The sequence below is a fragment of the Equus quagga genome, chromosome 18 (assembly GCF_021613505.1).
Source record: "Equus quagga isolate Etosha38 chromosome 18, UCLA_HA_Equagga_1.0, whole genome shotgun sequence".
NCBI lineage: Eukaryota > Metazoa > Chordata > Mammalia > Perissodactyla > Equidae > Equus > Equus quagga.
Window position 1 is genome coordinate 862,747 of NC_060284.1, and position 23,934 is coordinate 886,680.

At 42.1% G+C, this 23,934-nt stretch overlaps 1 protein-coding gene across 7 annotated transcripts in view; it reads left to right on the forward strand.

The window, feature by feature from the left end:
- NFIA (nuclear factor I A) overlaps nucleotides 1-23,934 on the forward strand; it is a 343,081-nt gene that overhangs the window by 5,336 nt on the left and 313,811 nt on the right. For 6 of the 7 annotated variants that reach the window (XR_006886030.1, XM_046645541.1, XM_046645542.1 and 3 more), the window contains exon 2: nucleotides 4,585-5,116. Coding sequence is in view for 6 of the 7 variants with exons in the window: in XM_046645541.1 (XP_046501497.1) it covers nucleotides 4,585-5,116 (532 nt within the window). In the remaining variant the exon portion in view is untranslated. Of the gene's footprint in view, nucleotides 1-4,551; nucleotides 5,117-23,934 lie in introns of those variants that run through there. The other variant, XM_046645544.1, reaches the window with a different exon arrangement.

The window sequence follows — 23,934 nt, forward strand, 5'->3', positions numbered from 1 at the left end:
GGGGACCGCGCTCCGGACCGGCTCGGGCGCCCCGCACGCGCAGGCCGGACGCCGCGCGGCCGCCGGCGAGGGGACCCGCGCCCGGGGCGGGAGGGAGCTCGGCCCGCCGCCCCGGACTCTCGCTCGGCTCCGGTGCGCGGGGACGCGGGGTCGGCGGAGCGGGCTGCGTGGACGCGCGCCCCCCGGGAGCCCGCGTCCCCGCCGCCGCGTCCGGGAAAGTTGGGGTCGGCCGAGCCACTGCGCAGGAGGCCGCTCGGCGGCGTGGGGCTCGGTCCCGCCGGGCGCTCCCTTCCCATCGCTCCGCGGCTGCTCCTCCCCGGGCGAATGACTGCAACTTCAGGGCTCCAAATCTGGGCCCTTTGGAGTGTATGATTTATTTCTTTTGACTGAAAGGCATGAAGTCAAAGTGATTTTGCGCTGGAAAAAAAAAAAAAAAAAAAAAGGAGAAAGTGCGAGCCTTCGTACTGTTTGGGTAGGTTACGAGGATCTGACTATTAATCACTGCACGAAGTTGTCTGCTTCATGCAAAGTGTTTGTTTACGAGTCCCGGAAAAACCTGCCGCCACCGCCTGCCCTCCTGTAGCAGGAGACAACGGTTTAACCCGAATACGTTCTGCAAGGCTAAAAAGTATCAATAGTTTCTCTCTTCTCTAGATTCTGGATTTATTTCCCACATGACATCCCTTCTTGTTGCAGTATCTAACAGTAATAATACCGGCTGTTTGATCTCAGAAGGCTCTTAAATGCATCTTTTATGCTGAAATGGTCTGTTTGGGATTTAGGCCTAGCATTAATAATGGATAGCAGTTGCTTTTAGTTATGGTAAAAGTTTTTTATTTTTCCCTAACAAACTTCCAAAGTTGCTAATTTAGTAACTTGTGGAAGTTTGGACTGAAACTTTTCCAACCACTGCTGGCAAGGCTCACAATTGCATATGGATAAGATGCAAAGTGTAAGAGATAATTTGAATGAGTTACCAGTACAGTGAAAATGCTGGGATCCAAGGGCTGAAGTTCTAGCTGGCAGGAGTTTGCAACACGGAGAACTTGGGGATAACACCAGTGTGCTGCAGTAGTGGGAAAGGACCCTCACACAGATGCCCTACCGTCTTCTCAAATGGACTGTCTAAGAGGAGTTCATGTTTTCGGATGGTGCACATGTGAGGGTAATGCCTGTGCATCCATGCAGGCCCAGAGCACAGTCAGGTGTGTGAGAAGGTTGCATTCTCTTGGATCATGAGCTATTATCACATTAACAAAGTTGGATTACAAAAAAATTTGGCAGTGTGATTGATACATTCACTAGGCCTTCTTCTGGAAACACCACTGAGAGAATCGCTTACTTAGTCTAACAGTTTGTGAAGAAAATTTACACTAAATAGTGAATGAAGGCCATATATTTTATGAGTTCTTTTAGAAATTGATTTACAATTTATTTAACTTGCTGGAATATTTATAAAGCTTTAGAGATGGTTTTAAAAAGAAAAACTTAGGTGGTTTATTGGTTATTAAAGAAAAATCCAGTAGGCACAGTGATGAAAGTGCTCTAAATGAGAGAGTACACGCCAGATACGTGGATGTAATTTTTAAAAGCTTTATCAGGAAAATGCCAGACATCTTGTTTTAATCCATGTAGGCATATCGTAACCAAATCGGGTACCTGGCCCTAGAATGATAACCCAGTAGGAATTTATAGGTGAACCTTTAAAAGAAGTTGTCCCAGAAATAATCAGCATTCAGTGGTTCTTAAACTTGGACAACTTAGAAACAGATGACTGTGTAAGATGCTGATTCAGAGTCGTACGGCGTCTGAAACAGGTTTTCAGGTTTGTTTTTACCGGTGGCCTATAACTTTCTCACCGAGTGCATATGTAAAATAGTCTTTGTTTTCTCTGGAATATTTTGAAATATTACGTAGCTTATGGCGAGATGTGCAGCCACATGATTTATAAGGGCATACTGTTTTTTTAAACTAATTTATGCTGTGCCTGGACATTTCCTACAAGTTAGTGATTTTTTTAGTTTGAGGTTCTGGAATATTTCTAATTGTGAGTTGATAAAGGTAAGTAGCACTTTAGTTGTACGTGTGAGTAAAGTTGTACAAAAGAGTGTGCACTTTTATTGGCACATTCTTGAAACCTTTGGGGAGTAATAAGTTGTAAATACTTTTGATGCAAAACTGGGGGCTTCGATTATTCTCAATGATTAGTTGACACAGTTGGCCTCATTTAAGGATTTTTATGATGAGATATGTGGACGTTTGGCTGGCAGGTAAACAAAACCCTCGTGAACACGAATGAACGCAGTTTGCAGTTCCGTGAGAGGCATGTCGGGAGTGTCTTCGAACACTTAAATACCATATTAGAATGTTTATTTAAAATGTTTGTTATCTTTAATAAAGCTTTTTAATAAGATAACATTTTCACATAAATATGAATTGTTTGGAGCTAAGTTATTCTTTGCCTTATAAAGTGGGGCTGAGACTTTAAAATGAAATCTTCCTTTTGGTGAAAACCCACTTTGTGGTTAAGGTAGACTCCGGGAGTTCTTTGCATAATACCACACAGCTTCGGTCCCTAGCATGCCCTGTGTGTATAAGAAAATCAGTCAAATGCGAAGGACTGTTTCAAACTCCGAATTTATGTATTTTAGAGCATTTCAAAGATGAGCTCAGAATTTAGTAATGTTTAAATGCTTTGTGGTTTGGCGTATACCTTATTAGATAAATTGTGCCTTAAAAAATGCCCCCCTCCCATTTCTCTCCCCTGAAGTATGGCAATAAGAAAGATTCTCAAACATCAGAAATTTTAAAATGCTAATGCTTTGTGGTAAAGAATAGTATAATTCTTGTATTTTTCTCTCTTCTCTCTCCACTTAAAGAATGCACACATTATAAAAGCTGATTTCTTCTCTTTTGGATTCTTTTATTGAAAAAGAGCAGTTTTCAAGCTAAACTTGAATTGCAGAGCCTGAAATTTGTTCAGAGAGGAAAAAAATAAATGTCAGTTATTGAAATGATTTATTATATAGTATATTACCATATACTTACTTTTAAAAAACCAGTCCTATGTAGGTGTTTAGATGATTGATTATAATTTATAATCTTTTAACAGACTTGGTTAAAATATTTTACCAATTTTAACCACTCAGTTTACATTTGAAAATTTAAAAATTTAGTGATTGCTTTAATAGTAATAATATTTTGGACATTACAGTTACTTGTGCCTCCAAAGTATAAATTTAGATGGATATTACAAACTGAAAAAGAATGCATTTTATAATATTTGTCCTATACTCTTTTGAAAAGGATCATCAAATATCTCTTTGGTTTTCTTATCCTCATTTATTTGAAAGTAAGTAATTTATCTTTTAAGAGGGTTGTGTGGTGGAGAGAAGTTATGTAAGACCAGTGTGGTCTGGTTCATCAGAAGTTAGATGTAATCAGAGAGCTTTATGAAGGCTACTGCTTAATTTTTTAAAAATTTTATATTTCTTCAGAAAATGTCAAGTAAAGGAATCAAACGTTTTCAAAAATCAGTAAGAAAAATTTAAATGTTTTAAATTCAATTTTATTTTAAAATTACTTGAATTCTGAGAGGAAACTGTGAGGATTTTCCTGGAGTCCTGTAAACATTTAATATGCCATGTTCTCTGTTTCCCTGTGAGAAAAAGTCTGAAATATTATTTCCCCAAATTAAATACTGATTCTCTTTTTCAGGGGTCATTATTACTGAAGGCATTTCACAATCATATCAGTAAATTAAATGTATTTAGTTGCAAGAGTGTTGTCACGATGACGCATTCTGTTTACTATCTGGCATGCACGCTTTTCTTTGTTTTTTCCTTTTTGTTTCATTCCCATAGTATCTGCAACTATGTCTTGGACATAGATCTTTTATTTTAGTCTGATGAATATCAAATTCATCTCTTCTTTTGTATAGGGAGCTGCCAATTCTTCTAAGTTTTTGACTCAAAAAAATTATGTGCAGCTGTAATACTTAAAAAGGCATTAAGATGCTACCAGAATGAGCGAGGAGCTGCCCAGAGTCTCCATGCAATATTTTTAGAGGGAAAGTCTTTGTTTTCATTGATCGCAGAGTGGTTTTCGCTCCTGGACTTCCATAAACACTGACTGGCATCTGCATGTTTAGGGTTTGCCAATCTGGCGGGCGAGCCTGGCCGCCCCACGAGGAGTGAGGTCAAGGCTGGAGCAGAGTTACATGTGCCTTCCTTGAAATAGGGTTAAGATTATATGTTGTCATAAGTATTTCAGTAAACTTCACTTGCTGTCTGAAGGATTCGGGACCTCGGCCCGACAATAGAACCTGGTACACTTTGGTGAACGTATCAAAACATTTTTAAATGTTTAGCAATTTTCTTCTTTGAGATTGTGAGAAATGATACCGACAGTTTTCTTTTTTCCCTCGGGGGCTTCCCAGAGGGATCCTCTGTATGATTTTGGGAATGTAGTGCTTGAATCGAATTTCAGGTGAAATAAGGATTTCTTTTTAAGGTGACCATCTGAAGAGAAGTTGTTTCCTTTGTTTTCGTTGTGGTTATATTTTTATCTGTGCTCCTCTCCCAGGATGAGTTCCATCCTTTCATCGAAGCTCTTCTGCCCCACGTCCGAGCCTTCGCCTACACGTGGTTCAACCTGCAGGCCCGAAAACGAAAATACTTCAAAAAACATGAAAAGCGTATGTCAAAAGAAGAAGAGAGAGCCGTGAAGGACGAGCTGCTGAGCGAAAAGCCTGAGGTCAAGCAGAAGTGGGCGTCTCGACTCCTGGCCAAGTTACGGAAGGACATCCGACCGGAGTACCGGGAGGACTTTGTTCTCACGGTCACGGGGAAGAAGCCCGCGTGCTGCGTGCTCTCCAACCCCGACCAGAAGGGCAAGATGCGGCGCATCGACTGTCTGCGCCAGGCAGACAAAGTCTGGAGGTTGGACCTTGTCATGGTGATTTTATTTAAAGGTATCCCGCTCGAAAGTACTGATGGGGAGCGCCTGGTCAAGTCGGCCCAGTGCTCCAACCCGGGGCTCTGCGTCCAGCCGCACCACATAGGGGTGTCTGTGAAGGAGCTCGACTTGTACTTGGCGTACTTTGTGCACGCGGCAGGTAAGTGTGGTGAGAAGTCGCTCCTCTCGCTTGGCTGGGTCTCTTTCCTGGTGACCTCTGCGTGTGCCGGACCTTCCCTGAGCTCCCGAAGTCGCAGGCGGTGTCCGTCCAGATGGCGTGGTTCCCCAGGCGGACCGTCGGAACAGCCAGCAGCCCCGGGCCTGAGCCCCTCTTCCGGGTGGAGAGGTGCAGCCGTGAGGGGATTCTCACTCAGCTCAGGTCTTTGGCAATGGTGTTATGGAAGGCGTTGGTAGTCAGTCCTGTGACACGTTGAAATCACGTTTTGACGATGGGTGAGAAGCCTCGTGAAAACCTGATAGGACAGAGTGGGCCCTAACGGCATGTGGCCGGGTTAGAACGCACTGAGTCTCTGTAGTCGCTTTCTTCTGGGAGTATTTTTAACCCACGGGACCCTCTTGAACCCCTGCTAATTAAGAAGAGGTTGGACGTAGGGTGACTGTCAAGTTGCTGGTCGTTTATGAAGGAAAAGAGGCATTATACGCAAACTCAGAGGCTGTTTATTTAGGGCTTAGTGTTCTGAGAGAGCTGAGGAGAGAACGGACCAGCTCTAAGTAGTGATGGAGAGGTTAATCTTCAGTCACCAGCCTGTGCAGTGCATGCGTGCATTGAGAAATCGATATTGATAATTGATGCAGTGAGTTGCTTTGATTCGAGTTAGGCTTCTTGACTGTCCAGGGCTGCTCTCGAGGCCTGTTGTACCTGTACAAGTGAGTGGCGGAGGATGAACTGTGGAGGGCTGGATGCAGGGATGCATTGCTACTTTGTTCCTTTCGTCTTTTAGACAAAAGGCTCATTGTGTTCTGTTGGAAGCTCAGGCCCTGTGTAACTTGTTGACTTTTTATACCTACATCTCGGTATCGGTCTGGCTAGATTACCTGCATGGCAGTTACTTGAAGCAGATGGAAGAAGGAGAGTTGTGGAATCCTACCAGTAGGTTGTTCTGGGGCTCCTATATTTGTGTATCTTTTCACAAAGGAGAGAGATGTTACCTGTAAAATCAACACTGCACTGTTTTGCAAAACATTGTTAATTCTAAAAATGTGATCTATTTTTTAAAGAAGTCAGCTGACAAGCTAGCCTCTATTATTTTTCTCAGTATATCTTTTAGAAAGAGAACTTTTGTTATCCATCTGTCCTTACATAAGAAACTGGAGAAATTAACTTTGCAGGCATGTCACATCGACGTGCATTCTCTTGGCAGGGGATCCACGAGTATTTTAGAGGATGTACTCTGTAAGTTTTTCAAATATTTGGGTTTCTGAAAACATATCCTTAATTATAAGAAGTGCCTGTTGCTTCAGCCAGTTCTGGGTCTTGAGAATGAAAATGCAGCACCTCTCAAATGACCTCTAAACAGGAACAAGCAGCCTTGTCTTAACCCCTTCAGCCTCTTGTTGTACTTTTTTCATCTATTGAGAAAGCAAAGTTAAATTTTTAAAAATTTATTTGCATACATAAGTGGAGATTCTGATAGGGAAACAAGATGCAAAAAATGTATGGGTGTTATAAGTGCTTTCAGGGAGCACTCATTAAAATCTTGTGTTTAATGTTCTCGAGATTTAGAAAAGTAAATTTATGAATTACAGTAAGTGTTCTAATTCACACCCTAGAAAATGGAGGGTGCCCACAGGTGGGGCAGTCGAGGTGCCTGCTTCCTTGCATGGTGACAGCACAGGGAAACACCTCTTAGGTTTTTGTGAGGTGGGCGGTGCCCATGGCGTCTTAGCGGAGAGCATCTCCCTCGGCCAAGGAGGTGCAGCCTTCCAGCTGCTGCCGTTACAGGGGTCCCTGCTGATTGTTGAGGTCTGTCACTGTGCTATTGTTCCAGATCCTTGAATGCACACACTTCTGCTGGTTTCAGATCCTGGCGGGTTATGTGGGTAAAATGACACGTACGAGGTTGCTCAGGGTGGTTAGCATCCTTATCGCTCAGACAGGGTCTGTTGACAGCGGCGTGGCTCAGACCACCTTCCCTTGTGGTTCTCCTGAGTGTCCCAGAATCCCCTGCCAGGCCTGGACACCGGCCAGGTGTCAGGCCATTGGCTACCAGGAGCCAGCGCCGCCGCCATGGCTGCTCCTCTGTGTGCGCAGCGGGACGACTGCAAAAGAAAATATTAAGGGCCTTTTGTCTGACAATATTTCACATTAGATTTCAGAGATTTAGAGACCTGTTATTTGTGGAAGGGGAAGTGCCAATACAAATAGGAGGTGCATGGGTCAGCTTGCACACGATGATTCGACAAGCATCTGTTCTAACACTGAAGATGTGCAAACACTAAACGATGTTTTCACCTTAAAAGTTCTGAGAACTTGCCAGTCTTGGCAGGAGGCAGAGACTCTGAAATGTGGTTCCAGAAACGTGCCAAACCATCGTGGCCATTGCACCTTTCATGTGTTTTTCCCCCCGTCTTTTTTTTTTTTTTTTAAATGTTGTACTTTTTTTTTCAAAATGCCATTTTTTCCCCTAGATGGCCACAAAAATGAGATCTTTTTTCCCTTCTAAAGATGTGTACAATAACACTTCCTTGTGGCTTGGCCTCATCCTTGGTGGGAAGTCGATGCCTTGGAGGGAGCACACGCAGATCCTAGAAGCTGATGCAGAATCAGTCCCCTTTGAAAATCACAGGTGGTTTTTTCTGAGACTTATTGAGATGCTAAAATGCAGCACATAAACTGCATTCCAATTTTTTTCTCTAAATCCAGTGGCATTAGAACTGTGTGAATTTTGTGGCTGATAAACAAGTGTAATGAAGTCAGAGTGATTCCATAAGCCTGAGAATGTCATCTCGTTAAAAGTATGAAAGAGTAAAACCATGTTTTGCCCTCAGTCTGGTCTCTGTTTGAGCCATCCTCCCCATGGATCACATGACCTCTTGGAGATATTACGGTTTGTGGCACACAGCTTTCTTCGTGGGCGTGTAACAGTAAAGCTAATTTATGGCTGGTCTTTACCAGATGATCTGTATCAGAACCTACAATATGCCCGGCACGTGGCAAGGTCACAATGTAAGTTGTTAAGGTCATGACCTTAGCCACCAGGCGTTTGACCTTTTAGATAAAGTTAACCTTTGCTCATTAGCAGGCACTCAACCGAGAACTTTCTGGAGAGTTTTTTTTTTTTAAACCGCTTCTGTATAACTTCTGGTAATGTCATCAGATTCTGGAAGGATTCTCAGTTGTGTTAGTTAAATTTTGTAAGAGTTTAGACTGTCTGAGGGTTCGTCTCTTGGACAGAGGTGGGTTGCTGTATCTGGGCCACAGAAGGGCAGAGCCATGTTTACTTTTGAGTTGTTACCTGCTGTGTGGTAGAATGAGAGCTCTGGGGCAATGGTGTGGAGACCTTTAAAACTAAGACACAGAAATTTATGTTGAATTCAGCCAAGGCCCTTGCTAATTTTCAGGCGGCATTAGGCCCCAAAAGCTAAATCGCAATGAGCATCTTCACTTTTTGCAGATGAGGAATTTTCTAAGCTTGGAAGTATTTTTAGTGATCTTAAAATTTGCTTTGAAAGATTGATGAATGACCAGAATTTGTCAGGTAGTTGCTGTAGTTGGTAAGTAGCCAGTGACAGGGACAATTGAATTTGTGTGAACGGTGGCATGCGTGCTTGCTAGTTTTAAGGTAGGAAGTGAACGTTTTTGCACAGTGATGTCTCAGCTCGGTGGTTACTGGCTGCTGCCGCGCCGTCCGGTCCTGTCTCTCCTCAGCATCACAGGGACCAGGAAGAGGAGTGGCCCCGTCATCCCCTGAAGGAGCCGTGCAGTGTCTCGGAAGGCTGTCACCCATCCTGGAAACTGTCCGGCAGTGTCACTGATGGCCATGTTACCTGTGCCCTGTTCTTCACTTCTGCCGTCACAAGTGCTCATTTAAATTACTTACATCACTGCTAGTTTTGCTCTGATATGTCATGTACTGTTGCATTTCGACAAAGAGAGCAAGGCTCCCCCTCAGGTGCGTTTTAGCTTTATTTTGGCCTCGCGATTGCCATTCCTTCATAGAGTCACAGAGAAAGCTGCGATGTGCAGATTCACCAGATGGTCATGTTGACAGATTGAAAATTCACTTCCTACTGCTTCAGAGCAGGTGTAAGATTAGGAGTGTCTGTGCAGGAGTGTGTGTGTGCTTCATGTGCGTGTGTGTGCACAACCAGGCTGCACACAGAGTGCTGTGTAGGACAATGGGAAGGATTTCTTTTTTTAAAAAAGCTGGTACTTTAAATACAGTGTAACTATATGCATGAGGTTATCAGTGCATATCGAATAATTACTGTAAATTTTTTTTTTTTTGAGGAAGGTTAGCTCTGAGCTAACATCTGCTGCCAATCCTCTTCTTTTTGCTGAGGAAGACTGGCCCTGAGCTAACATCCGTGCCCATCTTCCTCTACTTTATATGTGGGACGCCTACCACAGCATGGCTTGACAAGCGGTGCCAAGTCCGCACCTAGGATCCGAACCAGCGAACCCTGGGCTGAAGCGGCTCGTGCGAACTTAACCACTGCACCACCGGGCCGGCCCCTGTGAAAGTTTTTTAATGAATATTGTTGATGGTTACAGTTTACAATTTTATACCAAATTAATTAGTTTCTTAATTTTTAGGTAACTTACCATGTTTGTTTGCGGCAATATTGCATATCTGAAATATATCCAGTGTGTTCTGTGAGCAGGTGCTTGTGTGTGGCGTGGTGTTTACGCTGGAGTCCAGGATGTACATTATGTGATCAGACTTCTTCAGGACGATAAACTCCCTGCTAGAGAGCATAGCAGTTAGTTGCTGTGATTGAAATAACAAACTGTATTTGGAAGGAGTAAGACTAATGAACAGTGATGTTTACAATTAAGAGAGTAAGTACCACCCTATCTCAGATTCTAACTCTGCCCTTGAAGTAAACACAAGGTGCATTTTGTGGCTGATTAATCTACTGTCAATTAAGGATATATGCACACAGTTTTAGAAAATTTCATTTATCTTTTTATTTATCTGTTACTTCTTCAAAGGAGACAGCACTGACAATCAACGGGCTTGAGATAAATATGGCTTTTATGTTTGAGTGTTTTCTGTGCAACCTGAGGATAGTAACAATACCTTTATCTAGAATATAGTGAAAAAGATGGCATCCCAAGGCAGGGCGCATCCAGGAACGGGGCGAGAGTTGTTCTGGAGTGAACCTGTGAGCCGGTGCTGGCTTGCCCATGGCTGAGAGGCCTTCCCGGTGCTGCTGGCTTGGATCTGCCCGTCTCCTCTTCCACCAGTGATGAATAGCATTGATTTAAACCTATTTAGGGCTAGTGTGGGAGAAACCACAGCCTTTGTTGTGGTCATTGCTGTACACAGTAGGACTCAGTGTCTCACTTGGTTAAGGCCTCAAGCTGCTTCCAGAGGATGCAGAACAGCCTGTCGGTTTTTTAAAACTTGCACAGAAGCAGCAACAATTCTAATTGCTCACAAATGTTAATATAGATTATTGAAAACAATTTTGAGGTTAGAATAGAAGGAAAAAACATAAAATACAGATTGAATTCAGTGAATGTGCTAAATACCGGTTTATTATCATTTCAGCAATAATTTCCCCGTGTTTAGAGGTTAGATCTTGCTTTTAAATATAATATAAATTGTAAATCCTCGGGAGGTAGGGTGAGGGGAAGGAAGAAGTCGGGGGTGGGGAGGAGAAGAGGAGGAAGGGAATGAATGAACTGGCATGATTTGTTAAGAGAAACATAAAACCGTGAACTTACTGGCAGATGGAGATGCTCTGAAAAGTGTCTTGGTTTAAGTACTGACTGTGAAGGGCCCCCGAGCAGAAGATATTGACTGGAGAATTTTATAATCCACCTCCCCACAATTTTTGATGAAGCTTGTTTCAGACTAAGGGACTGTTTAGGGCTTTTGAATTTCTTTTCAAATTTTTAGAAAGAAAAGTTTCACAGAAGTTCTTTTTAGCGTTTGGGGGGCCCAGTTGGGGGCACTGGTGTGCATACGCTTGGAGCTTGGACGAGGGGCTCTCGAGATGTTTATTGTGAGCACCATTTTGCTTTTTAAGGTGGTAACTTAGTGTTGTCAGCGTTTTGACTGTCTCCCACTGAGGCAGCTGTAAGACACAGATTATTCATCTAACTTTAGTGTCCCAGAATTTACTAGAATTCGCCAGCTGCTGCGAGGTCAGAATTTTTCCCTAGGTTTTTCCCAAAATATTAGAAAACAGTGCTTCATGTTTTTTGATAATTCTACAGTGTAAAAGTATATTTTATCTAATGGAATTAGACCTCCCATTAATATTCTAGTTAAATAAACATGGCTTATGAGGCAAAGCAGTAAGTCCACAGATGACAAATTGTGGCCACGCCAAGCAGGGAATATGTTTGTCGTTCTGTCTGTAAAAGAGGCTGAGAAAGGTAAAACTGAAGGGAAGAAGTTTGGTTGTGTTATGTATTTTGGCGAGTGTTGGTCTTTAACGTGTAGTTAGTATATTGCTGATCCCGAACGGAGCAGTGATGAGGATGCTCCTAGGAAGTACAGGAGATTGGAGTGGAATATCTGAGTGTTCTTTGACATCTTTCAACTTATTTCTCTTCATGTCTTTCACATACTTTCCTGGTGGTAAATATTTTGGATCTGGATCAGTTGAGAGTAGGGAAAAGGAGAAGGAAGGAAGGGGACAAAGAGCTTTTATTGAGCGTCTATTTTGCGGTGAGCACTGTACTCGGGCCATACATCTTGGCTTTCTTTGTTGTTTCTTCTTGTTCTTTTTCTGTTGTAACTTCACAGCCCTGTGGTGAGTAAGGGGTGCACTCCCCATTTGTGCAGGTGAAACCATCGTCTCAGAGCTGCCAGGTGGCTTGTGCAGAGCAGGATCAAGCCAGACCTTGTGATTCCCCTCCCTGTGATGTTGAGACGCAGACGTATGCTCCGGGCCTCATGTAGCCAGTGTCCAGAGTGGGATGCTGTTTCAATGGTATCACACGCTACCTCGTATCAAAGGGGGGATGAAACGTCCAGATCGGCCTCCTCCCGCGGAGGCGTTCTGCTGGAGTTGCGCTCTCAGCCACAGTGGGGCCGTGCTCCGTGAGGACAGGAAGAAAGGGTCTTATGCCCCTCGTTGTTGGGGTCAGAAATCTGGAATGACTTGTTCGGTCTTGTTTTTAGAATGTGGAAGTTTAGTGAATAGAAGCATTATGACACAGGTTTAAGAATTTTTTTCTTTGGTTAAGACAAAGTTAGATGAATTGGTTCTAGATGCTTTAGGAAGCCATCGAGAATTAAAGCAAGCATTATTTTAAAATCAGAATTGCATGTAATATTTTACTAGGTAGATTTTTGTACATATTTCTTATATGCACAGGAGGTATATATTTCTGACTAGCGTTAATGATTAGATTTAAGAATTTTACTTTGCTCCAAAAAAATCCTTTGATTATGGCCTTGTCTATAGTTATTTAAAAGAAAGCAAAAATGGGATTTTATTAGTTAAAAAATTGTTTTTTAATTGAAAAGAGAAAGAAAAATAGAAAATAGGGGCAAATTTCATCTTAATGCCTTTAAATGACTGATTTATTGATAGATTTATTTAATGCTCTCATTTTCATTTCTTTAAACTTAGGTAAGATTAGTTCTCAATGACTTCAGTGCAAAAATTCAAAGCCTCACTCAACATGAATTTTATAATTGTAAATATTAAAAAAAGGAGCAGTAATTATAATTTATACTACATTAATTCATTATTTATATGTATTAATTCTTTTAGAGTTTATTTTAAAAATAAGCTGCTGAACTGAACTTATATTGAATAAAATAGAAATGTAACTTTTTAAGTTTCTTTTTTAGAAATGCTAATAGACCTAAAAGTTAGAGTTGTGGAGTGTCAGTTATGCTAGAAAGGGAAAACTGAGGTATGTAAAAAAAAAAAAAAAAAGTGACTAAATTGTAAACAAAAGAGGACTGGAATAAAAATATTACTCGCATCCCCGTGTCTGCATCATCAGGTCCCTGGCTGCCTACCTTGTGGCATCTCTGTTGGTCCCAGTAACCTATGAGTGTCCAGACAGAGTTTTCAGACCATATGCATTCATATAAATATTTTAATGGCTTTTTTTTTAAAAGCTCTGGGTAAAAAAAGTGCAATGAAATAAAAGTAACAATAAAACATGTTTTAAAAATTAATGCTGTTTAAAAATTGGTCTGTATGTCTCTGTAGCAACTGCATTGTCAGGCTTTGTCGTGGTTGCTGTGATTTGGGTGATTTTATTTCCTGTTGTAATTTGCCAGCCCGTGATTAGACAGGGCAGTGTGTCCACACTGGGCGAGATCGAGCTGTGGTGAATCATATAGCTTGATCTGAGTGGTAGTTTTTGGAGGGAATGGTGTTTGTCAGCGAGTAATAGGAACTGTGGTGCTACAATATCAATTTTCAAAATTAGGGACATATTCCTTAACGTAGGAAACTCAGAACTGTCTCTTCTGTGGTATTCGCCTGCCTCTTCCCTCTTCCCCTGTTGGAAACATTTAGAATTCTGTGTATTTTAGTCTTAAAGGGATTAGTTATTTAATTTTAAGCTCCTACATGAAGTGAATATTGTACATACAGGATCCCGTCATTGTCACTTTCAGATATTCCATTGCCTTTCAAAGGAGCTGACATTACAAGTCCTTAGGTTGACAAATTCTCATCAACTTTTGTGAAAATCTTGGCTACAGAAGGAGTCAAGTCAAAAGAGGACCATGGACAGATGGATGTCAGTGTTGAGATGACACCACGCCCTTCTTCGTGGCATTTTTAAACATTCCAAATGGATGAGGAATGGATGCTTAGAGAGCATACTATAGACGAAGTAATTAAGATACTGTGTATCTGCATGTAGATCTTTGTAGCTACTATTAAACAGAGCTGTATGGGCTGGGATATAACAGATCAGCAATGAAAATTGTAAATATATTTCATGCTGAATATAATTCATAGGTAGTATTAGATATTAAAGATGTTGATGGGAAACAGTGTATAGAATATATTTTTATATATTTTTAGCATTTAGCAATTAGCAGTTAAAGATAAGTGGGTTACAGACATTTAAGATGAAGCAAAGATTCTGGATAAGAAACTGCAAAAGCTCGTCTGCATCTGTGTGTGGCTGTGGCAGGATTTTTGCACGGATGCGTTTTATATAAAATTGCTAAGTTACTGCAGTTTCTGACGGATGCTTGCAGTTGGCTTTTCTCCCCTCCTTTTAAATGGTAGAGGTTCTCTTTTGGAGAGTAGTTTCAAGTAACTTCTGAGAATGAAGTCTTTGTAACTTGATGCTGTTCAACAGCGTAACTATTGTTGTGCGTTCCTGTGAGGGAGAGACAGTCACTGCAGTACTTTGATTGTGTAGCCTCTTAATATGTGACAAGGACTTTTATTAAGAATTCTTTTTTCTTTCAAATGTACTTTTAGAAGTCCCTCCCCCTCCTCACCCAATCAAGAATTGCAGTGGTTTTTAAGAAGATTCAAATGAATTTTTATTTTCTTGGCTCCTTCCTTGTACAGACAAAAGTCTTTTAAAGAAGCTTCTGGAAGTCACGTATTTTAGATTTTCTGTAAAATAAAGTGGGAATAGAAATTAACAGAGAAGTGCCATCTCCCTGGGCCCAGGACGTGGACGGCTCTTTGGAGAATGAGGACATTGCAGTCTGAAATGTTACGCTTGAACAACTAATTGTTCTAAGGATATTTGCCCCTCGTCTCAGAGAAGACGGTGAACATGCAAAATGAATCAATGTAATCCTTTGTACTTTTACCACCTACATTTTTAAACTACAGTGACTCTGATTTCTCTAGAAAGGTCAGAGGTTTCAGACAGAAAGCTTTGTAATTCTTCAAAGAGAGGCATTTTCAGTTTTGCCATATGGAGACTGCTTCTGCGCGCCTTTGACTATGTGCCCCTGAGCCTTGGGGGTGCTGGGGCGGGGCGCGGCCATGTGAGTGAAGCCGCCTCATGAGACAGCGGAGTTGGGGAGACAGATTGGAGGGGAACGTGGGTTCAAGTTTTTGGCCCTCTGTCACCAATCACCGTGTTTAAAAATGAGGACGGAGCAGCTGCAGGGCTGCGTTTGGCTTTGAGCTAGAACTTTCTGACACTCTTCAGGCGCTGCGAGGAGTTTAGTATCTGGGTCCCATTTCTTAGGCTTGGCTTTGATGGTTTTCTAAATTGTGGATCTGGGTTTCCTTGGTTTTATGTGGTTTGTTTGTTTCTATTTTGTTTTCCTCTTGGACTTCTCCCAGTTTTGGAGGATCTTCATGTTGGGTGGTGGGCCCGGTGGCGATGGTAGCCGCCTTTTGTTGTGGGTTCTCCTGTGACTCAGGTTCAGGGAGTGTTGGACGCTCACTCGGGGTCGCACCCGTGGTAAGTGGCAAAGCTGGGTGAAGGCCCGTCCGTCAGACCCCAGAGTTGTATTGTTAACCTCCGTAGTGTTTAAATTGGCTTTTCTTACACCTTATTTTGTTACCTCTTCATGTAAACCTTACATTTTGGGTGGGCTTTGTAATTACCTTCATGCAGGTGAGAAACGGGCTGAGCAGGGCGTCCATGGCACGTGGTTGGGGGTCGTAACCAGGCCAGACCCTGCTGTGGGCTGTTTTTATCTCCAAGGCCCCCGATCCGTCAGACGCCCTGAGCTCCACCTCGGAGGTGACAGATGGGGAGAAGTGTGGTCTGGGGTACGTGACGGTGCCCACAGCCGCTGCCTTCTCTGAAGTTTACAGAGCAGTGAGCAGCTAGAGCTTCTGAGTTTCCCTGGTGGGAGGCCGAGTCCACGCGGCCCGCAGCTCTGGGGCGGGAGGTTCCTGTGTGGAGGGAGGGGTGCGGCCGGCTGCGGCCGCGGGCATCCAGGTGGGTGCTCTTTGCTTGGCCTTGGCACGGGCTGTGTCGGTTGCCTTATTGACAGGTTCCACCACGTCACTGGCTACCAGGTCAGCAAACATGTTTTGAACACTTACTCCCTATCAGGAGCTGGGGTAGGTGCCAGGGGTACAAAACTGAAGAAAATACTGTGCAATGAGTCGATGCCATCTTGGGTGAAATTCCCTCAGAATTTAAGATTTAAGAGCTTTTGGTGTTTTTAAATTAGGATCCTTCCAACTAATCGCCTGTATGAAGTTCTAAATATTTGTGGAACTGGCTGTCGCGCTGCCTTTTTCCTGTACGATTGGTGTGCGTGGAGGAATTCTGTCGTTTGATGATACTTCTACTAAGTGTTACATCTTTTTATTTTCTTTTGTGAAAAGTATCTGTGTGAATGGAAGGAAGATCCGAGCAGACACAGGACAGGGCACAGGTGGTTCCTATTATCTGATAGTTCGCCAAAGCGCGTTTTCTCTAAAGAAGGCTGCTGGGGCGCAAAAAAGCCCTATTTCTGTGTTTAAGGACATCCTTCCAGTGATGCTGAAGTTTAAAACAGAGTTACAGGAGCAGTCGGCAGCACGGGTGAGAGGCAGGGAGGGAGGGAGGCCGTGGCCAGCAGGCTGGGGCAGGCTTGGCGGTCAGGACTAGTTCCTAGAGCTCAGCCAAGTCCCAGTAGCATAGCCACTTCCATTCTCTGTTTTGCTCCGTCTCCCAAGAAAGTTAGCAAGCTTGAGACTTTTACACTGAAGTGGGTTTTTGAGTTGTCCGAAGTCTCAGGCTGCCTTGCCTTTCTTTCTCTTGTTAAAAGAAAACAGATTCGTGTTACACGCAGACAGAAAGTGTGGAAGAGGTCCCTGTGTGAGTGTGTGCTGGTGGGTTAATGGGACAGCTGCGAGGGTCTTCTGGGAGAGCTGCAGATGGTGATAGGAGGGAGAAGAACCATCGCGTGTCTGATAAATGAAATAAACAACAGCAGCAGTGGCAATCTGGCAGTCGCCGGCCGCGCATGCTGGAATTTTCTGTCCTCCGTTAGATCCGCTTGCTGTGTAATCTGAAAGTGAAATCTGTTTCTCCAGCGGTTGATATGTGCATGGAACAAGCGATTTGTTCTGCACTTATTTTCAGAAGGCAGAAGACGTGTGTGTGTCATTGAGGGTGCTGTGGGATTGTCCCGGAGGCCCTTTCTGAACGCTGAGGGCACTAGTCCCAGTGATGTGTGGGACGCCAGGACGCTCACGACAGAGTCCTTTGTTGTACACTCAGTGAGAGAAGGCGGACTTGACGGACGAGTGCGTGGGGTGTCAGCTCCTCCAGGAAGACCGTGCTGTCTGCAGGCTGAATGAGCCACCTGGATACAAGTATCAGAAGTGACCTCGTGACTTTAGCAGTATCTTATATTTCCTTTATTTTAAGAGTGTCTTCTTTCCAAATAATGGAAGTTTAACAAGTTTGAAAATCTCTCCTCTTCTCTCTTCCCCCTCACCTTATTTTCTTGTAATCTTAAACAGCATTTTTACAGATCTGGCCTTATTCTCTCTTCTTTAATCTCCCATTTTTTCGTGTAATATTAATAAAATGGAATACATCAATGATAAACAGCCTTCATTAATGCTATATATTTTAAATTGTGTATATTCAAATTAGAATTATGAGTCTGCAATATGACACCCTTTTCTGTTTTTAATCCATTCGTGAGAAGGAAGTTTTTCCAGAGACCCTCACTGTCAAGGCCGACGTCTGGGGAGAGGGTGTCTTTCCATTTGGGATGAGTGCCCAGGTGCAGGCCCCCGCCAGGGCGAGGTTTCTGCAGCCTCCCATGCATCAGCCGTGGGTGCTTGAACTCTGGGAGGTGGGAGCTGGTCTGAGAGGCGTTTCGGGACTAACGAATTGAGAGTTGTGGAATGACTCCTGCTCCTGACACGGCTCCTTTCACAATGCCCCACGTTATGAATGTTCTTATTTGTAATCAAGATAATAGATGTGATATTTAAATAAGGGTAAGGTGTGCTTAGACAAATGTGGGATAATTAAAGTGAGGAAATTACCTGGAGGGAGTTAACTAGTGAACAGAACGCACCGTGAAACTGGAGAGAGTGCTGGCACAGAGGGAAATGGAATGTTGGTGCCCGGCATGTGCGGGGCAGCCTGTCTTCCTGCCTGTCTCCCTCGGGTCTCTCCCCACACTTTACATGGTAGCATGTGCATACGTCTGCTCTTGTTCTTTCCCTTGTATTATTCCTTCCACTTGGAATGTCCTCACCCACCTTTAGTTGGCTAACGTGACTTAAGCCTTTTTTCGCCCCAGCGTTGGGCTGAGGGCCTCTCCCGCACGTTCCCACACCCTCCTGTTGGCGGGTGTTAGACCTCACCATTGGCACTTCTGGGATCCTATGAAATGGTCTGTCTTCCAGCCTGGGCTGTGATTGCTCTATGAGCAGGGACTGCGTCCTGCTGGTTTTTGGGTACCCCTCATGGGATGCGTAGGGCCTGGCACCTGTGTGTGCTCAGTGTCTGTGTTGAGCTGGTGACTAAATGGACAGTCTGGGTTGAACAAAACAAAAAAATGTGAGCAGCTTTATAATGTGCATTTAGAAACTAGGTAACATACAGTCCTGTGTCACTCAATGATGGGGAGACGTTCTGAGAAATGCCTCGTCAGGCGATGTTGCTGAGGTGTGAACATCGCAGAGCGCACTTACACGCACCTGGATGGCACAGCCTGCCGCCCGCCTGGGCTGGATGGTGCTAACCTGTGGGACCACCGTCGTGTGTGTGTGTGTGTGGTCTGTCGTTGACTGAATCGTCGTGAGGGGGTGCATCACTGTGGTGCAGTTTTGGAGTGTTCACCTCAGGAGAGAATTGAAGCCTAAAATCTTGTCGACGGAATGATTTTCCCTTCTCCCACTATGATGTCAACTGATTTCTGTTTCTTCACCTAAATCCAAAGTTTCATGTTAACCTAAAGGATTTATTAACATGTGAATAATTATAGTTCTGAAAATAGAGGTTTGGTGATGCTAGACATATCAATGGGACACTGTTCAGGCTCCTTGTTTTCCCATCTGAGGTCCTGGTCTTCAGCTTCGTCTGAACCGTTTACCAGGGAAGGTGGTTAGAAGCGATGCAACAATAAAGCTCTTGGTGCAGCGTATGTGTGATGAAGTCATCTTTGCACCAACAGTGTTGATCAGGTCCCTACTGTGTGCTCAGTGCTACGCCAGGAGGAGAAATGGAGGATTTTAGTTTCGTGCTGCCGAACTTGTAAAGAGCACAGTCTTGATTAAAGAGGGACCTCGCCTCAGGATGCACTCGCTCGTTTTTGCTTTTGAATCACACACCGTCTTGCCCCGCAGGGAGGTGTCTGTCAGTCATATCCTTGTCTCTGCAGGTTTTCGTGTCTGTCCTACCGAAGAGGGCATATTGCGGCATGGTGACTTTTCCTGAGTTGGGAGAGGCCAAAGGCAGTACCAGTAGAAAAGTTAAAGATCAGAATTAAGGAGCTGGCGCAGTTCTGTGTGGTGAACTCCTAAGTTCCCCCTCCTCTCCAGTACTTTACTCTCATTAAACTGTTAGACCAATTTCATTAGCTCCAGAATGCACCGGCATATGTAAATCTTCTTTGCTTAATTGGAGACCTATTGATTGTAGGTAACATAAGCCTCTCTAAGGGAAATAGAACCCAACTGGAGATAAGAGCTTCTTCCCTCCACACCTCCAGTGTTCATGATTTTATTTCTCCAGCGTGTTCGCTATCAAAACTGCTCCACTGCCGACTTTCCCATCATGTGTTTCCGTCTGGCCCTGTTCTCATGTCTAAAAGCTCGTACTGGTTTCAGCAAAGGATGATGGAAGCATTTTGACAGAATTACATTTATTTATTTATTTATTTTTGCTAAAACTTAAAAATAATGAGAAACAAAAACATGAGATTATATGAAAATTAATGTCCTTTAAAGAGAGTGAGAATAAGTCTTCCTTTGTGGTTTTGTAGAATGCTAAACGGGACCAAATTCTGGCCATCTTCTTTGGTGAGCAGTTACCAGAAATGTCCCAGTGGGAAATGAAAACCTGAATGTAGTTTTTTCCCCTTATGTTCTGATTGGATCTCAAAGCTGGAGAGAGGACAGTAGACCGGCCTGCCTCTGCAAAGTGGTATAGAGCGTGGATGTTCCCAGTATGCTGCCTAGGGTTGGGACATCTGAGCACGGTTTAAACAAATGAGATATATTCTTGCAATTCTGTTTTTATTTCTGAAATGTGAGATTCAGGTCAAGGTCAATATGTGGCTAGTTGCCTGTAAGGTAATAAGGATCTTGAGAAGGAGAAATATCTGTTCAAATGTTGTAGATTTTCATACAGCAGCTAAAAATTGTTTTTAAATGACAAAAAAACTAGTCAGGTATTGAAGAGGTAAATCTCTCTATTTTTTCTTTCTTAAAATTATGCTGAAAATTATGTTTCATATTAAGAACGTGAATGAAAAACACTCCAATTTTTCTATCACTTAGAGTATTATTTTTCTCTAACGGAGATATTTAATTATTGAAATTATAGCATGTTGGGAAAAATTGGTTATTTTCTAATTTTATAATGTGGTTCATGTGGTGGCGTGAACTCATGGCCCTTCTTGTAGTCTTCACCTCCTGTTGTTTGGTGTGGCTGGTGGAATACCTCTCAGGTTGTGAGGAGTGTGTGTTTAGATGGAATGTAGTGGGGGGATCTTGACTGGTGGAGAGTAACTTCATATCACCCACTATAATGTTTATCAGTGAAATTCTAGCTCATTTAATTATTCTTAATTCTCTGATTATATTTTTGTGTCTGAGAAAAGATGATCACCTTCATTCTGGCAAAGTTTGGATGGACAGACATTGCTATTCAGATTTCTTAGTGCAACACACCTGGGAAGGCATTTTGAAGTAGAATACCTTTTTAAAGAATCGTGTGTCTGCATACCTACAGCAGTGGGTACGGTGAAATTCGGACTGGGCTTGTGGTGAAATAGGGAACTCCCCCTGTTCGAGTGAATTCATCTTTGATTGCTGCATGCCATTCATGTTCAGTCAGGTTAAAAAAAAATTGTTTTGGAGATTCTTCATAGAAACTCAGTTCTATAACCAGATATTGAATATTATTATTAGAAGGAAGCTTTGTGCTCATCTGTCATCCCCTCTCTGCCAAACCACAAAAATCTCACCTTGTTGATTTCTTCTCAAACATATATCGATATATGATGTATGGTATATGTGTGTGTGTGTGTATTACTGCCAAGCTGTTTACAACAAACCTGGATCATCCTTTCTTAGCCTCTTCCCAGGAGTAGAAATTACTTTGAAACCAGGCATAATCAGGACATGAAATGGAATGTTAAAAGACTGAATACACATTTTAAGTCAAACAGAAATGTGGATTATCTGCTGTTTGTGTTTGTCCATATGGGAGTGAGTTACCTCCTATACTGCATCCTCTCTGTTTGCGTGGGGAGCTGAGATTGGCTTCAAAATACAAATTATTTACGTCAGTTAAGTAAAAAAGAATGAAGTTTTTTTTTCTAATGTGGCTATTCATATACTTTCTTGGGGAAAAAGGGGCAGCATTAAAATCATTAGAAATTAAAATGTATTTCTTTTAAACCCTTTCAAGCCTATTGCTGGAAGGTTCTAGAATATTGTAAAAAATTCTTTTGTTTTAAAAAACATTGCTGGTTTGATTTCTGTTTATTTTCACTTTAGTTTTTAATGTAAAAATATATGTAAGTTATAACACGTGAAATGAAGTGAAGACCTGTGAACCTACTACTCCACTCACGGAAGAGAACATTCCCAATACCTCCCATTTACTTCTGTTTTCCCTGCAATTCCCCATTATCCTGAGTGGTGTGCTTATCACTCCCCTCCTATGAAAGAAATGTTTTTTATCACATGTGTGTACTAGATATACTGTTCAGTTTTGCTTGTTGCTAAGTGTTATAAAAATTGTATGTACATATACATATGCATACATACATACATACATGCTTCTGGAAATTGCGTTTTCACTCAGCATGATGTTTTTAATGTTGCCACATGTACTGTAATTCATTCCTCTTTCATGCTGTATCCCACTGTGTGATGATCTATGGGATGTTTTCAGTTTGTTGCTACTAGCGAGTGTTAGGAAGGGGGACATGTCTTCTGGAGCACGGTGTGTAAGAATTTCTTTAGGGTATGTACCCAGGAGTGAAATTGTGTGTCGTAGGGCATGTAAACGTTACATTGTTAAAAAGATGTTATTTTGTTAAGTAGTTGCACTGTTTACACTCTCACTAGCAGTGGCAGTGTGCAAAAGGTGCTGCTGACGCACCTCCTCTCTAACATTTGCCCTCGGAAGAGCTTTACGTTTTGCGGATCTGGTAGCTATGAATTGATATTTTATTGTGGTCTTAATTTGAATTTCTAATTTGGCTAATAATGAGATTAAACATTTTTTGTATATCAGTGAGCCACTATCTTTCCTTTTCTGTGAAATAAATACTCATGTCTTTTACTCATTTTTTTCTATTTGGTTGCTTGTCTTTTTCTTGTTGGTTTGTAGGAGTTCTTTATCTATCCTGGATTCTGCTCCTTTGCATTGTATGTTTGCAAATATCTTTTCATAGTTTATGACTTGCCTTTTCATTTTCTTTAAGGTATCTTTGATGAAAAAAATTCTTAAATTTTTTTCCTTTTTTTTGTTTGTTTATCTTGTTTTTATTTTATTTTATTGCAGTCACATTGGATTATAACATTATATAGCTTTCAGATGTACATCGTAATATATTTCAAATTCTGTGCAGATTACATCATATTCACCACCCAAAAACTAACTATAGTCCATCCCCTCACATGTGAGCCTAATCACCCCTTTTGCCCTCCCCCCCCTTCCCTATGGTAACCACCAATCCAATCTCCATTGCTATGTGTTTGTTTGTCATTGTTTTTATCTTCTACTTATGAGTGAGGTCATACGGTATTTGACTTTCTCCCTCTGACTTGTTTCACTCAGCAAAATACCCTCAAAGACCATCCATGTTGTCAAAAATGGCCGGATTTCATCATTTCTTATGGCTGAGTAGTATTCCATTGTGTGTATATACCACATCTTCTTTATCCATTTGTCCCTTGATGGGCACCTAGGTTGCTTCCAAGTCTTGGCTATTGTGAATAATGTTACAGTGAACATAGGGGGTGCATGTATCTTTATGCCTTTGTGTTTTCAAGTTCTTTGGATAAACACTAAGCAGTGGAATAGCTGGATCATATGGTAGATCTATTCTTAATTTTCTGAGGATATTCCATACTGCTTTCTATAGTGGCTGTACCAGTTACATTCCCACCAGCAGTGTACGAGGTTCCCTTCTCTTCACATCCTCTCCAACACTTGTTATTTCCTGTCTTGTTGATTATAGCTATTCTGACTGGAGGGAAGTGACACCTCATTGTAGTTTTGATTTGCATTTCCCTGATAGCTAATGATGTTGAGCATCTTTTCATGTGCCTGTTGGCCATCCATATATCTTCTTTGGAGAAATCTCTGTTCAGATCTTTTGCCCACAAAATTCTTAATTTTGATATAAAGTTTGTTAATCCTTTGTATGCTCTTGTATCTTAAGGTATCTTTCTTTAGATATATATAAAAAATATATATCTAAAGGTATATATATATATTTAGAAATACGTGGTATTTTGTATACATCTTTAAATGTGCATCTCACATTTAGGTTTGTATTCCATTTGGAATTTATTTTTGTGTATGCTGTGAGGTAGGGATCAACTTTCATTTTTTTATATATGAATAACAGTTTTCACTCCATCATTTACTGAACAGTTTCTCTGTTCCCCAGGTGATCTTCAATGCCACTTGTGTCGTTTGTTCAGTTTTCATATTAGTGTGGTTCTGTTTCTGGA